At 46.0% G+C, this 15,724-nt stretch overlaps 1 protein-coding gene across 2 annotated transcripts in view; it reads left to right on the top strand.

Annotated features, from left to right (window-relative positions):
* Window positions 1-15,475, top strand: part of USP43 (ubiquitin specific peptidase 43) — a 62,669-nt gene extending 47,194 nt beyond the window's left edge. For both annotated transcript variants that reach the window (XM_045569750.1, XM_045569751.1), the window contains exons 13-15: window positions 875-1,033; window positions 2,292-2,456; window positions 13,805-15,475. In XM_045569750.1, the coding sequence (XP_045425706.1) occupies window positions 875-1,033; window positions 2,292-2,456; window positions 13,805-14,874 (1,394 nt within the window). In that variant the 3' untranslated portion in view covers window positions 14,875-15,475. The remainder of the gene's footprint in view (window positions 1-874; window positions 1,034-2,291; window positions 2,457-13,804) is intronic.
* Window positions 15,476-15,724: the final 249 nt, after the last annotated feature.

The raw sequence follows: 15,724 nt of genomic DNA on the forward strand, positions 1-15,724 counted from the left end.
ATGTTTATTAAGAGTCCATTCTGTGCCAGGCTCTGTGCTAGGGCTGGAGCTTCAGTAGTGAACCAGACAAATATGAGGCCTGCCCTCATGGGGCGTCAGTCTAATTTTGGAGACACACAGTAAAAAGATGCATCATTTTAGCACCTTCACTACCTGACAGATTACCTGAAAGGATGATTGATTGACTGATTGAATGTGTCTATGATAGAGATAAGGCCTCTCTGAGCGTATCCCATGCAGGCTAAGCGCTGAGGGAGAGGTAGAACCAGCCATGTGAATAATGGGAGGAATTATATTATGGGCATAGTGCTAGCATATGCAAAGGCCCTGAGGCAGAAAGAATTTGGTGTGTTGAAGCAATGAGAGCCTGGAGGGCAAGGAGAAGGATGTTTTGTTGTAGTTGTTTGGGAGGTGGTAAGAATTGTATTTATCAACTTTCCTTAAATGTTTGACTTCAGTTCTTAGGTAGGAAAGAGGTATGCCATAATCCCAGCTGTGATTCTCATTTTTACTTTTATTGCATACTTAATCAGAGAGGTGCATTTTGAAGCTTCTCAGAAAAAATGGGGTGAATGTTGACATTATTATCTGGCTACATGACCTGGGGCCTCCCTTTTATTGGAGATTTTGCCTAAGCAAGGGCGACAACATAAGAATTCAACTTAAAAAATTAACAACACTCTTTATCAGTAAGAATCTGGGAGTATAACTTTTTGATCTGTTCTGAGTCCAAAAAATTCATTTCTGGCCAAAATGGACTTTTTTTTCACTCATTCTGTGATAAGTAGGTTCATTTTTCAGCTCTGCCAGTGGGAAATGTCTTCCTGTCTTTTGGGGCTCCACTAATTAAGACTTGGGGCTTGGATCTTTGCAGCCTACTGCCGGAACTCTCTGGATGGCCAGTGGTACAGTTACGATGACAGCACGGTAGAGCCACTTCGAGAAGACGAGGTCAGTACCAGAGGGGCTTACATCCTGTTTTATCAGAAGCGAAACAGCATCCCTCCCTGGTCAGCCAGCAGCTCCATGAGAGGTAGGTGCGGCTGCTCATTACAGGAGAGGGGATTCGGGAAGTCACTTTAAGAATTGGGCAGATGCTCAATTGAACATCAAGGACCAGGAGAGGTAGGCAAGGATCTGAAAGAAGAAGCCCTGGCTGCTGCTAGAGAAATCTGAGCACCACAGGCTAGCAGATCATTTGTCAGGGTGTGGGTGGATATACTGTAATTCAAGACAGGGGGAAAGAATGCATTTTCGTATCCGGGGCTGGGGACACTTGGCATGTGGAATCCCATATTCCCAGTCTCACTCCTGTCAAGCCAGATTCAATTTTATTTATTTTTTATTTTTTATATTTTTTGAAACAGAGTCTCGCTCTGTTGTTGGTGCTAGATTGCTGTGGCATTAACCTAGCTCACAGCAACCTCCAACTCCTGGGCCCAAGAGATCCTCCTGCCTCAGCCTCCCGAGTAGCTGGGACTACAGGCGCGCAACACCATGCCTGGCTAATTCAGATTGAATTTGAAACCCATGTTTTTCCTCTTAGAAAGGGAGGGGCAGTTATAATGGATGCAGGCCCTTTCTAGGAAATGTAGGTACTTAATTGCACCCTAGCAATTCATTTACTAGACAGCTTCAAACTTGCTTGGAAATCTAGGGGAAAAAAAGAGCACCAAATTTGACTCTTTTGTGTGACTTGTTTTACTCTACAAACCAGCCATCCTTATCTTTAGGATGAGAGAGCATAAAAAAAAATCAATCAGATTTTTTCCTAACAGTTATTGAAAAATGATCTGCAGGTCTAAATGAAACCTATTAAGACAATGTCTCCCTGCATAGCAAAGGGTAGGCATCCTTAATGCCCATTGTAAAAGAGTTGGTTTCCCTAAACTTGGGGTGCACTTCTGTGACATACCTTCTTGCATGTTCTCCTGCGGGAACTGGCTCGTGGTGCTGGGGATACAGTGCTGTTTCCCTGGCTTTGGCTATTACTGTGAGTACTGAAGTTCTTTGGCTTTGAGAAAAACAAAAACACACAGGACATATTTAGGAAGTCAGAGTTGGCGACAAGTCATTTCACGGAAAGGATTTCAACACTCAGGAGTATACTTTCCATTCTGAGCCCAAATGCCTTTCCCTGAACGTTACGCTTGGTCACATGGTAACAGATCTCCTCTGGCCCTTACCTTTGGTTTCTGCAGTTCTGCAGTTCCAGGGCTGACCGATGGGGCGGGCGGGGACCTGGCCTTGCCGAGCTGGGCGCAGCCTCCCTCCCTGTGCTTCCCCTGCAGGCTCCACCAGCTCCTCCTTGTCTGACCACTGGCTCATGAGGCTTGGGAGCAACACCGGCAGCACGAGGGGCAGCCTGCTGTCCTGGAGCTCGGCCCCCGGGCCCTCCCTGCCCCAGGTTCCCGACCCTCCTGTCTTCACAAACAGCCTCTGCAATCAGGACAAGGGTATGTTGGTTAAATTTGCTGATTTAATTTTCATTTTCATTTTCTGTAAAGGCTTGTTCATCACTCACATAGGGTCTCCTGTGACCTGCCCTCCAGCCACAGGTGCATCCTCTCTCTGCCCCGTGCAGCTCACTGGCTCATGGGGAGGACGCTCTTGCAGCAATGGGCTTTAAAGCAGGCATAAGGGCGAAGAGGCGAATAATCAGGGAAGAAGGTATCGAGGCCAAGGGTGGGCAGAGGATGCAGAGGCCCCCATTAGATAGGGTGGGGTGGGGAAGACCTTTCTGGGAGGTGACACTGAGCAGACCTGAGTGAGTGAGAGAGTGACTCAGGTAGAAGCCTGCGGAGTGCCAGGAGAGGAGCTGTCCAGGGTGCAGGCTGGGCATGAGCCCGCGACGTGTCTGAGGGCCAGAGGAAACCAGAGCTGTGGCCGGAGCAGAGAGTGAGGAGGTTGACAGGGGCCGGGTCATGAGGGACGTTTTGGAGCATGGAATGAAGTTTAGACTTTAGTGGGGAGATTTTTCTTTTATACTTCTGCTTTATCATCTTTTAAATTGATACATAATAATTATACATATTTATGGGGTACATGTGTTATTTTGATCCAAGCATACAATGTGTAATGACCAAATCAGGGTAATTAGGATGTCCACCACCTCCAACATTTATCGTGTCTTTGTGTGGGGAACATTTCAAATATTCCCTTCTAGCTATTTTGAAGTGTACAATAAATTCTTGTGAACTATCATCTCTGTCCTGTGCTATCGAATACTAGAACGTATTCCTTCTATTTAACTGTGTGTTTGTAGCCATGACCCAACCTCTCTGCATTCCCTCATCCCTCCCCTTTCCAGCCTCTGAGCGCTGTTACTCTGCTCGCTAGCTCCACAAGATCAACTTTTTTAGCTTATTGGAGAGTTTTGAACAGGGAGGCAGCTGATGTGATTTATGTGTTTAGAAAGTCTGTCTTGGCTGCTGTGTGGAGAATCCCCCATCAGGGGCAAGAGCAGATGTAGGAATGCCCGTTAGGAAGCTATCGTGGTTCTATTCAGGTGGGGGAGAGGGTGGCTTAGACTAGTGTGTGAGGTAAGAGATGGTCACACCATGGATGTATTTTGAAGATCCAGCTACCAGGATTTGCTGATATTGGGTGAAGGAAAGGGAACAGTGAAGGACCACTCTGTGTTTAGGGTCTAAATAGGTGGATAGTTGTGAGTTCATGAGATGGGAAAGAGCTGGGTAGGAACAGGGTCAGGTTTGGAGGGAAGTCAAGAATTTTTTGACATGTTAATTTTGAGATTCCTCTAAGATATCCGCTTTGACATGATGACTAGGGAGTGGAGATAAATATTTGAGAGCAGTCAGCACGTGGATGGAATGGAAAGCCCCGGAGCCGGCTGAGCTCCCCTAGGGAAATTGTGAAGATGTAGAAGAGTGAAGACCTGAGACCAAACCCAGGACACCTGGGGGTTGAGCAAAGGCAGAGAGGCCAGCAAAGGAGCCGAGAAGGTGCAGCCCACCGTGTGGCGTGCTGCTTACTGCAGGCAGAGTGAGGGGAGCATGGGTAGGTGAGCCCCAGGCTGGAAGGCCACAGTCACTTGCCAAGAGCATCTGCCATGGGTTGGAGAGAAGGCAGCCCGGCTGCAGCAGGTGGAAGAGAGACGCGTTGAGGAAGTGGCAGTGTGTCGCCACTGAGCAAGGCGGCTAAAGGAAGGTGGGCTGGCAGTGGTTGTTTGTCTTTCTGTGCTAGCTAGGAACTAGTAGAGCACATTAGCGTTCAGATGGCCCAGGCTAGAGAGAGAAATTGATGATAGCACAGGAGAGCGAGGGGATCACTATAGAAACAAAGTCTGTAAGTAAGAACCCTGTGTGTGTGTGTGTGTGTGTGTGTGTGTGTGTGTGTCTGTCTGTCTGTCTGTCTTTTAGCCTCTGTGCTCCTTCAGCCAGAAAGGGGTAACACATTCAAATTGCTTTTTTAGTTTCCTTATTTTCTGTTAGCCCCTAATTTAGTTTTTTAAACAAAATTTTAATAGAAATATCACATATAGAAATAAATTAGTATATACTTATGATTAGTACACTTTACTGTGTATGTATTTAATATTACATATATTATAATTATATTATAAATATAATTTACAGCAAAATGTACTAATCACAAGTGTACGTCTGATAAATTATCATAAAACGAACATATCCAAATTAAGAAGTACAACATTCTGGAACCCGACCGCGTCGTATCTCTCTCAGTCATTGCTGTTTCCCTCTTTCCCACGTGTGAGCGTTTATTCTGACTTCCAACACCATAGATCAGTTTTGCCCATTTCAGAACTTCATATAAATGGAGGTATACAGTATGCGTTCTTTTTTGTTTGGCTTCTTTTGCTCAACTTTGTATTTGTGAGGTTTATATGTTATGTGTAACAATAGTTTTTTCATTTTATTTTCTTTGTAAATAAAAAAGTCAGAGATGCATGGTTCTCTGCACGGAAGTTCACTCGTGTGTGTGAGAGAGAGAGAGAGAGACTATTGTCTGTCTACTATAGTTGATACAAAAGCAAGAGAGTGTGAAGCCCTCTTTCTGTAGGTTCATGCATGGGCTAGGGTCTGTCGCAGAGGCTGTCCTGGTGGTCTGACCTGGAGAAGTTTGGCTTGGTTGTCAAGGGAGGCACCTTGAGTTGTCATAGATTTAGGGATGCTTGAGTTATTTATGAATTCTCCAAAAATCCATACAAGTTTCGCTGTGGAGCAGACAGGCTGGGTTATCGCTGCGCCCTGGGCAGATTTGCACCATTTCTCTTATCCAGATCTCCCACATTGAAAGACTAGATCATATTTTGTTTGTTTATTCTGTTGCGGTTAGATTTTGGTGTTGCTTCCACTTCGGAGCTATTACCGGTAGTACCAGTATGAACGTTTTTGTTCATGTCTTTGTTATACATATGTCTGCACTTCTGTCGGGTGCCTACCAAGGAGTGGGATTTCTAGGGCATAGTGTGTGTGTTTGTTTATCAGCTGCTTGTTTCTTTATAGTTTATGTCACCATTGTATCCAGGTACTCAACACAGTACAGCAGGTCCTGGAATAATACAGTTTCTATCAATGTCATTTTGTTACAAAGCTAATGGGGAAAAAACCCAGTTCCCGGCTGTGGCCACTGTGTGTGTGGGGTTTACCTTTTCTCCCCATGTCTGTGGGTTTCCTCTGGGTACTCAGATTTCCTCCCACGTCCCAGAGATCAATCGGTGTGTCTGTGTGGTCCCCGTGTGAGTGTGGCCATGTGTGAGTCACCCTGCATGGAAGGGCATTCTGTCCAAGGAGCAGTCTCACCTGTGCCCTGAGCGGCTGGGACGGGCTCCAGCCACTTGCGGTTCTGAACTGGAGTAAGCAGATAAATCATGATCTTACTTGTTTTTAATGAATCTTTCTTTAATGTATGTAAAGCTCACATTTATTTCAATGTTTAATATCAGACGTGTTTTGGCTCTTTATTTAGAAGTGTGGTGATGTTTTCGTTACCAGAAATACACAGTAAGAACTTAACGCTTGTTTATTTCCCTTAGCCTATGGGAAAGCTGGTTTTGTTATACATTGTTTGTTGTTTTGCTTCAAGTAGTAGTTTCCAAGAACCTGTCTGACCAGGTTGTGAGGACTTATATACCTGTGTGTACCACGTTCCTGTTACATATTTACGAGTGAATACCAAGATGACAGAATCTTAAAGCCACAACTGGTTTCAGATTATCATTGAGTTTCCCCCTTCTGGTTTATGATGGCACATGTATCACAGTTCAGTTCATCATTGCCCAGTGTTTGGCATTTTGGCTGCAGTGTTTGACTATTAGACATGATGCTGATAGCACATACGTGTATCTTGGATGTGTCTGATTTCTCTAGAATATGTTTCTGGGTAGGCATGCTATTGAATGCAGCATGTTTGGACTTGCCCTGTCTGGACATTTCTTTTCCCCTTAAGTTTTCACGACTGCACATTCAAGATAGTGTCTACAAAACAAACAAACAAAAAAGATGTTCTTTTTCAAGCTTGTTCATCCCTGTTAGCACACCACCTATGATAAACTCATGAATTCTCCCCAGCTCTGTCTAATGGCACAGTGTCTCAGGGCATCTCTCAGTTCTCTAAGGAGAAATGTGTTTGTCACCCTCCCAGGAGGAGGCAGCTTCAAAGGATGGCCCAGGTTTTCAACGTGGTATTCAGACAGGCGTCAGACACTGTTCTAGAAAGACTCCACAGAGACACAGGGAGGGTTAGGGAAGGAGTGACAACCTTCCTCCAAACCCTTGTGGGCATTTTACTTACATTAGCTGATTTAGTCCTCAAAAATCCCTGGGAGAGGTGAAATAATCGCAGTTGTGCAAAGGGGAAAGCTGAAACTTAGAAGTCAAATAACCAAGCTGACCCCTAGGAAGTGACAGGGCTGAAAACAGACCTTGGGAGTCCTTGCTCTGAGGCTCCTAGACATAAATTCCAAATTAGGGTTTGCTCCGTTTGGCTACTACCAGAGTCTTGCTTCCTACGGGGGCTTTCTCTCTTGGTGTTTAAATAAAATGGTGACAGATTTTGTTATCTGTTTGAGAAGCTCTGAAAAATCTAACTTTATTTTATTGTTATTAAAGCTGGGCAAGATCAAAATCTGTCATACAGGTTTTCAATAGTGGGTGGTACGACCTCTTCTCCCCACCCTCATGAGTTTGGGAATCATGTGAGAGAGGTTTTTTTTTGACTGTCAAAATTAATAGGGGTGACTACTGGCATTTAGTCCCCAGAGGGCAAGTTGAATGCCCTGCAATGCCCAGGGATGGTCTCATTCAGTAAAAAATTGCCCTTACCAAAGACCAGTAGTCCTCTGCAGAGAAACATTGATAGTCTGAGACCACCATCTTTCCGGTGGCTTTGGTTATAGGACATTGTAATAATGATGGCAGTTTGCAATAAAATGAATGGATTCAAGTTTTGTGGCCACTGCAACTTATATAATTGGGTTGGGTATGGGGGAAGGCTCTAGAAGAAGAAGACTATAAAAACACTATAGCAATTTTTATAAAAATATGACCCCGAAAAAAAATTACTAGGGGTTCCTCCCAGAGGCCCTTTGTCAACAAGGGGCCCTGGCTGGGCTTAGACTTTCTTAGCTTCTCAGTGTAGGTGCCTCTGATGGTAAATTTCCTCTGCGCCTTTTATTGGGCCTCAAAAGTTTTGTTTTTATCTTTTTCTAGCGCTTTCCAGATAGTATTTCAGTTTTGATTTTTTCTTTGATCTAGAGGTTATCTGAAAGTTTCAAGTATTTAAGGATTTTTGGTCACCTTTTTATTCTTTTTTTCTGATTTTGTATATTACGATCCAAGAATGTGGTTTTCAAATATTATTCCCTTTTTGTGATCAAGTACATGATCATTATTTTGTAAATGTTCTACGTACATATAGAATAATGTATGTTGCCTATTTGAGGGATATGAGCTTTATATTATAACTATTATATTAGGTGAGTTGATTGTTTATTCAATCCCCCTATGTCTTTAAATTTACCTTCTCTAGGATTGCCTGACTAGGAAGGAGATATACTGAAACTTTTCTGTATAGCTGTATTTTTAATTAAGTACTCTTTGAATTTTAGTAATAATTTTTGCCTTATGTTGTTAGCTGCTTTGTTAATAGGTGTTTGTAAGTTTATGACTGTTAGATCTTCTTTAAAAATTGTGCTTTTTATCATTATAATATCATTCTTTATCCTGTTTAATGCTTTGAACCTTAAATTCTACCTTGTTCAAGATTAATAATTCTACCCCTTCCTTTCTGTTTGTTTGCATTTGCCTGGTGTCATTTTGTCCTTCCCTTTTGCCTTCTGAATCTTTCTTTTTAAGTTCATTTTTAAGTGGTTTCTGATAAACAGCATATTGCTGAGTGTTTTTGTTTGTTTTCTTAACGCTGGAAATTGAGAGCCTGTCTTATAATTGGAGTATCCATACTTCACATAACAACTGCAAAACTTGATTTCATTCATTTCACTTTTGACAATGTTATATTACGTGTTTCTTCTTTTTACTTATTTTTGCTGATTTGATCATGTTGCTCTTTGTTCCTTGTCCATTTGGAAGTTCTGCTGTTCTTTTCCATTTCGTTCATTGCTCCTTCCTCTTTCCCAATATTTAGAAGCCACCTGTTTCCCTCGAGGTGTCTCATTTCACCACTGCTTTCTCCTTTCCCCTCAGCAGGATGAGAAATGTATAGTACTACTGTTGTCACTCTTTTCCCTGTCATTCCCCCCAAAATGAGAGCTTTGAAATGCCTTCACATGCTCTCTCTGGTCTGTGTCAGGAACGCCTAGAGTTTGCTGAGATGATCTAGTACTCTCTGTTCCAGACTGTGGTTATTGTCCCTTTCACAATGTTTACTTACTTAACCTTAAGTGACACATTCTGAGGCCACTTGTCCTTCTCCATTCCGGGTGGATGGTACATGAATGGCAGGGGCCACTGTACACCACTGTTTTTTTCCTCTTTGTCACCCTCTGTCTTGAGGTCACAGTTCTGATTCATTAGTGTTTGGTCAGAGCTCTTTCCTGGGTATGTGTGATATGTCCTCAAAGTCTTCGCATAGCCACAAATATTTCCTTTCACCTGCGAGTGAATGGCAGCTTGGCTGGTTGCAGGGCTCTTGGGTTGCAACCCTTTTCTCTCCGGCGTCTCTAGCTATTTTCCCACGGCCTCCCGTGCCCCAGGGTTGCAGGTGAGAAGCCCAGGCTGTTCCTTTTCATGTGAGAGTCATTTGTTCTTTCAGGATAGCAGCTTTTAAGATTCTCTCTTTGACCCTGGGGTTTAGAAATTCTACTAGAATATGCCCAGGTCTGTGGGCACAGAGAAGTTGGGGTTTCCTTTCCCTCTACAGACTCAGGCCAAGTTTAGGGAAATGTTCCTTTATTTTTTGCTTAATTATTGTCTGTTCTGCTTTGCAGATTCCTGTCGGGTCTCCTGGATTGGTCTTCTCAGTCTCCTGCCTGTTCCCTCCTGTTTTCTATCTTGAGATCATTTTGCTTGTATGGTGTGAACTGTCTCTGTCACTTTATCTTTCAGGCCACTCATTTGGGTCTCAGCAGGGGTCCTGCGTGGCTTCAGTTCACTTACTGAATTTTAAATCCAGAAAGTCACATTTTTCAGTTCCCAGTTTTTCTATACTTGAGTCTCAAGGATTATTGATGATTTTCAGTTGTCATCTGTTTCCTCTGGTGGCTCTATTTCACTAGGGGCTTTTCTGACTGTTCTGTTTATCTTTATTCTCTGACTGCTGGACCCCCTTATGTGTTATTTTTCTTTTTCTGCCCCCTGGGGCTCTGCTCTGCCCTCTCTTGAGTGGTGGTGGTTCTGGGAGTGAGGGAAAGGGCAGTGGCTTTGGCTCCTGAGGGCTGGTGGGGTGACATCTAGCCTTTCTCTTCCCCAGCCTTGTCCTGCTGGCTCAGCCTCAGAGGTGGAGAGGTCTCAACTCATCTGTGAAGCTTTTTCTTTTTCTTTTTTTTTTTTTTTTTGAGACACAGTCTTGCTCTGTTGCCCAGGCTAGAGTGAGTGCCGTGGCATCAGCCTAGCTCACAGCAACCTCAAACTCCTGGGCTCAAGCAATCCTCCTGCCTCAGCCTCCCAAGTAGCTGGGACTACAGGCATGCGCCACCATGCCTGGCTAATTTTTTCTATATATATTTTTAGTTGTCCAGATAATTTCTTTCTACTTTTAGTAGAGACGGGGTCTTGCTCTTGCTCAGGCTGGTCTCAAACTCCTGACCTTGAGAGATCCACCCGCCTCGGCCTCCCAGAGTGCTAGGATTATAGGCGTGAGCCACCGCGCCCTGCCTGTGAAGTTTTTTCTTATCTTCTAAGGAACCAGAGGAAAGTTTGGGGGTCAGGTTTGCCTCAGGGCGCACTCTGACCTCCACACAGAAATGGTCACCAGGCTGTGAGGAAATTGTAAAGGGCACAAGAGATGTTTAAAAAGAAAACAAATGACAACCAAAACAACTAGGGACAGAAACGACCTATAATTGTTTCTGACACTGAAAGCCGGAGACAGAGATGTCTCTAGACACAGACAGGGACTCAGAAGGTGAGGGCTCCTAGTGTGTCCCCTTTTCTGCAGCCAGAGCTGTTTCTTTGCTGTGTCCTGGGCCTACCAAGGTTGTCTCTGCCTCAGGGCCTTTGCACCTGCTGCTCTTTCTGCCTGGAGCCTGTTTCCTCCAGATCTCCACGTGGCTCCCTCCCTCCCTCGGATCCCTCCTCAAGTCATACTCATCACTCACTTGCCACCCTGTGTCCCCTTACCCTGCCTTATTCTTTGTTATAGCTCTTGTCACTACATCACATGATGTCACAGATTTTTGCTTTTGCTAAACCCCATAAGGACAGACTGTATCCCCAGCACTGGAGACAGTCCTTGGCACACAGTAGGTGCTCATTAACTGTTTTCTGAATGAATAAGTGGGTGGGTATATGAGGTACAGTGGAAGCCCTTGGAGAGATTGAAAGCCCTGATTAGGAGAAGTCCTATTGCCCGTGGGCCAAGGACGACGCAAAGAGGTCCCCTGGCCCCACTCACAACATACATTGTGAGTCTGAATTGATGGTTATGTCATGAGCCAAAGATAAAAAGTCTCCCAGGAATCAAGGTGGCCACACAGGGACAGGAACAGATGTGGAGCTTCTCAGAGCCGTGTCTGCCGGCTCCAGGGCTGCAGTGTCGGGGTGGGGGCAGCCCATCAGCTGCACAGGTGCCATCTGTGTGAAGGGGACTCCCGTGGGACCCGAGAAGCTCCTTACTCCTGCTGTGGGGCTTCCGTCACCTTCAGGAAGAACTTAACTGTCTGTCTTTAACGCGGCATAAGACTCCAGGCCCTTCCTGGTTCTCCAGCCAGACGGGCAGGAAATGAACAAGGCCAGAGTCCTCTGGGGCTGGGGTGGGGGTTGAGCCCGCATTAGTGCTCAGGAGTCCCTGAGCGCCACCTGAGTCTCCAGCCCCGGCACCCCGGGAGGGACACCAGGATTCGCCTCCACCCCGGACAAGAAGTGGGATGGATGCTTAGTAGTGCAGAAGTGTGTGGAGTTAGTGTGGGTGCTTTCCCACTCTCTTCTGTTCTTATGCTGTTTATTCTCAATTTTATTGAAGTGCTCTCTGGCTCGGAGCCTGTCGTCATAGTCCGAGAAATAGAAGGAGAGAGTATAAAGAAGACAGGGTGCTCTTTCACCGCCACCTTGAGAAAGCGGAGAATGGAGTTCTGTGGGCATCTTTGGCTGCCGTGAAATGTAGCGCAGGCGTTGATGTCAGCCCTGGCCTCAGACCCTTTCATAGCAGGAGGAAAGGAAGGACAGCTATTTAGGGCAGCTGCCAAGTCCTCGAACCACCTGCCAGGGCTCCGGGCGACATGCTCTCATTTTGAAAGGCTAAAAGTCACAGCTTTGTCCTTCTAATACAAAGCTTCCCTTTTTGGCCTTCCCAGGGCTGTGGGAGAGAGAAAAAAAAACTTCACACACATCTCAGACCCCAGAACATTTTTTTCTCCTGAGGTCTGAGAATTGAACAAGGTCAATCCAAACTGAAATTACAAAGTTTTTTTTTTGGGTAAAATTATGCCTGGCTAATTTAAAGAAGTGCTTTAAAGAAAAAAAAATATCAAACATTCTTTGTGGAAAACCTGAAAAGTAAAATCCTTGAGGAACCTCTGAGCTGCTCTCTGATTCCTTCTGGAGTGAGTGCATTGGCGTTCTTCCCTGCAGCCGGTTCTGCAGGGCGCTTGGCTGACCTGCGGCTCGCTTCCCCTTGCCAGCATCCCCTGCCGCCTGTCCCGCATTCCTTTGCTGTCCCTGAGCACACCCTGTGCACCTGAGGATCCCTGGCCCCTCTCTGTGTTGCACATTGCGTTGGCCATGCCACCGACAGGAGTGTTTTTTTGGTGGCAGGGGTCCTGCTCATTTTTGGAATTTCTTTGTGTCGTACTCTGTTTGGGCTGCTGTAACAGAATACTGTGGACCGGGGCAGATTTTCAGCCACAGAAATGTATTCCTCAGAGTTTTGCAGGCTGGAAGTCTGAAATCAGGGTGCCAGCACAGTCGGGTTCTGGGGAGCCCTCTCCCAGGTTGTAGACGGCTTCTCGTTGTGTCCTCATGTGGCAAAAATAGAACTGGCTGGCTCTCTGGCCTCTTCTTATAAGGGCACTAATCCAAGGGCTCCACCCTCGTGACCTAATCACCGCCCAAAGGCCCCACCTCCTCATACCATCACCTCAGGGATTAGGGTGTCAAACGTATGAATTCTGGCGGGGGGCACACAAACCTTCAGTCCATTGCACTCTCGTACCGCATGATGAAGCAGCATATTGGGAATGGCCCGCTGTGGGGTGGGCTTGTGAGGTTGACAACAGCCTTTCTCAAAATGTGTGGGACTGTGCCTATGCCATGTGGATTGTACGTTTCAATTGAAGATTTCTTTTTCAGTGATTACAGGCATCATGTAAATGAAGACGTTTTAATGGTGCAGTGACTGATGACAGAATTTCTTAAGGAAAAGAAAAGGCACAGCCCTGGTTATATGTATGTTCCCTTTAGAAACATTGAGATATAGGAGAGAATTAAGAAGGAAATCTGTCAGACCCAGCACCCCCCCAGTCCTCTCCACACCTTGTTGTTTTTAGTATTAATTTCTCCATCCTTGTTGGTATATTTGCACATGCATGCATAATACACACATATGTATTTTTGCAAGTTGGACTATGCTGTATTTTTTAGACTCTATTTCTCACTTAATAGTAATATCAAAAACTTGTTCCAAACTATATACAGATATTGCAGAGCACACAGTGAAGACATGTGTGGCAGCTCTAATAAAATTAAACACACAGTTCATTTCTTCCCCCTGGCCTGGGGTAGGATACCTGAGAGTCTTGCACTTGTAAGGTACAAGAACCTAATATGACCTGGAAAAGCAAGAACATTTCCTGAGCATTCTATTGCATAGAAATATTTAAAGGTAGATGGAAATGATGTTCAATCTTAGGGCCAGATGCCTCGGAGACAGAGTTTATCGGGCGTCTGTGCTGCCCAGGCACATAGTTACCTTCTATGGGTCTGGCTCGCTCTGTGGCTGCATATATGTAAATGGATTCTGTGGAACAGTGGGCGAAACCACTGTGGTTCCCCGAGGGCAGGAACCCTGTGTGTCTTGCTCACTGCTGTGTCCCCGTTGCCCAGCCCACTGCCTGGTATGTCAGAGGTGCTCAGTAAACGTTCGTTAGATGACAGGTGGTGCAGCTGCAGGGTCATTTGGGTACTGATGGTCCTGGTGTCTCTTTCAGGAGGGCCGCAGTCCAGGCATTTGGTACGGGGCGTGCAAGGCAGAAGCATCAGCATGAAGGTGCCCACCCCTTCCCGAGCCAAGCAGGGGCCCTTCAAGACCATGCCCCTCCGGTGGTCCTTCGGAACCCGGGAGAAACCACCCGGTGCGTCCGTCGAGTTGGTGGAGTATTTGGAGTCCAGACGAAGACCTCGATCCACGAGCCAGTCCATCGTGCCGCTGCTGACGGGCGCTGCTGGCGAGGAGAAGTCGGCCTCGCCGAGGTCAAACGTCACCGTCTCTGCCAAAGGTGAAGAAGGTGGGCGAGCCAGCGAAAGAGGACTGGCCGAGGTGCCCTGTCCCTCGGGCCACCCCAACCACTGTCTGGGCCCTGGAAGCTCAGATGGTCTAAACGCAGCAAGGAAACTAAAGGAGAACGCAGGCCAGGATATCAGGCTTCCCAGAAAGCTCGACATGCCCCTCACTGTGACGCCCTCCGTGGAGAACGAGAAAGCAGCTCGACCGGAAGGCCAGAAGGCCACGAACTGGAGGGGAAGCGGCCAGGTGGGAAGCAGGAACGGCCTGCCTTCCCCCTCCGCGGGACTGTCTGGAAACAGTAAGGACAGTTGGCGAGGAACCTTAGCCAAGACGAGGGCTAACGCGGACGAAAGGGACTCTGAGGGGGACAGACCCCCGCAGGGAACACTCACCCTGCTGAGGTCTGTGTTTTGGAAGAAGGAGAATAAGAGGAATGACAGGGCAGAGGTCTGCCCCCCGGCACCCGCAGCGTCCCTGCTGAGTGGCAGGCTGAGCCCCGCCATGAACGAGCAGGCTCGGGGCTCATCTCCTTCCCTCCGGATCCGAGAGAGCCTGGCCAGGAGCCTGGGCGGCCACCTCGAGAGGGACGTCCGGTCGGCCCCCAGCTCTCTCCACCTCCCTCGCAAAGCCGCCAGGCCCCCGAGAGGCAGTGGCCTTGGCACGTCACAGAGGAGCGTTCTGGGGGAGCAGACTTCTTACGGCACCTTGCAGAAGGTCAAATACCACACTCTCTCCTTGGGCCGAAAGAAAACCTTGCCAGAGTCCAGCTTTTGACGGAGCATTTCGGGATGGTGCGAAGCTGGCGTTCTTGGGACTTTGCACTGAGTAGCTGTGGGTGAGAGTGGGTTTCTGGGAAGCCTATTGTCTTGTGATCTCCACGTCTAGACTTCCAACACCTAATGTCCAAATAATCCAGTGTCTATGTACCTTCGTGTATTGTTGGGTGCTTTGATGCAGTCTGGCCACGAGAGGATGCTGTTGGGTCAGTATTACCAGTTTCAGGGAAGAACTGATATCCCCTAAGACCTGGGTGTGTGCAAACCCCAGTGTAGCTCTGCGGGTGAGCCTGCCTAGCTAATAAGAATCTTCAATGTGATGTTTAATGTCATTGTCTTCCCCTTTTCCTTTCTTTTTTAAAAAAATAGTGGATTTAAAGGAAAAGCTTTTTCTTTTAATGCTTCTCTGGAATAAGCATGAAAGATGCCAAGAAAAAAAAAAAAGAAAAGAAAAAACAGTAGGGATGGTGAGGCAAGATTCTAGGAGAGAGAGATGGGAGAGAAGAGACTGAGATTTTAGGTGAATATTTAATATATAACAAAATAATTGTATTAAAGTTTTTCAAGTTATTAATATTTTAAAAAGATAACTATTTTGATACTAGAAAAAATGAAGTTCTTTTTTTAATTCAAGTATGAAATCTATGTACAATTTTAATAAAATCCCATCAGTGAAACATGTAAGTGGCTGTCTGAATTCTTCAAGCTTGATAAATGACCTTGTGTTTTTCCTGCTGCATAAACTCGGTTCATTGCTGTCCCTACTGGAAAGTAGTTACGAGACCACATCTGTGAACAAAGATGTTAACAAAAAACAGCACATATATATATATATATATATAAATAGT

Source organism: Lemur catta, chromosome 15, assembly GCF_020740605.2.
Source record: "Lemur catta isolate mLemCat1 chromosome 15, mLemCat1.pri, whole genome shotgun sequence".
NCBI classification, from domain to species: domain Eukaryota; kingdom Metazoa; phylum Chordata; class Mammalia; order Primates; family Lemuridae; genus Lemur; species Lemur catta.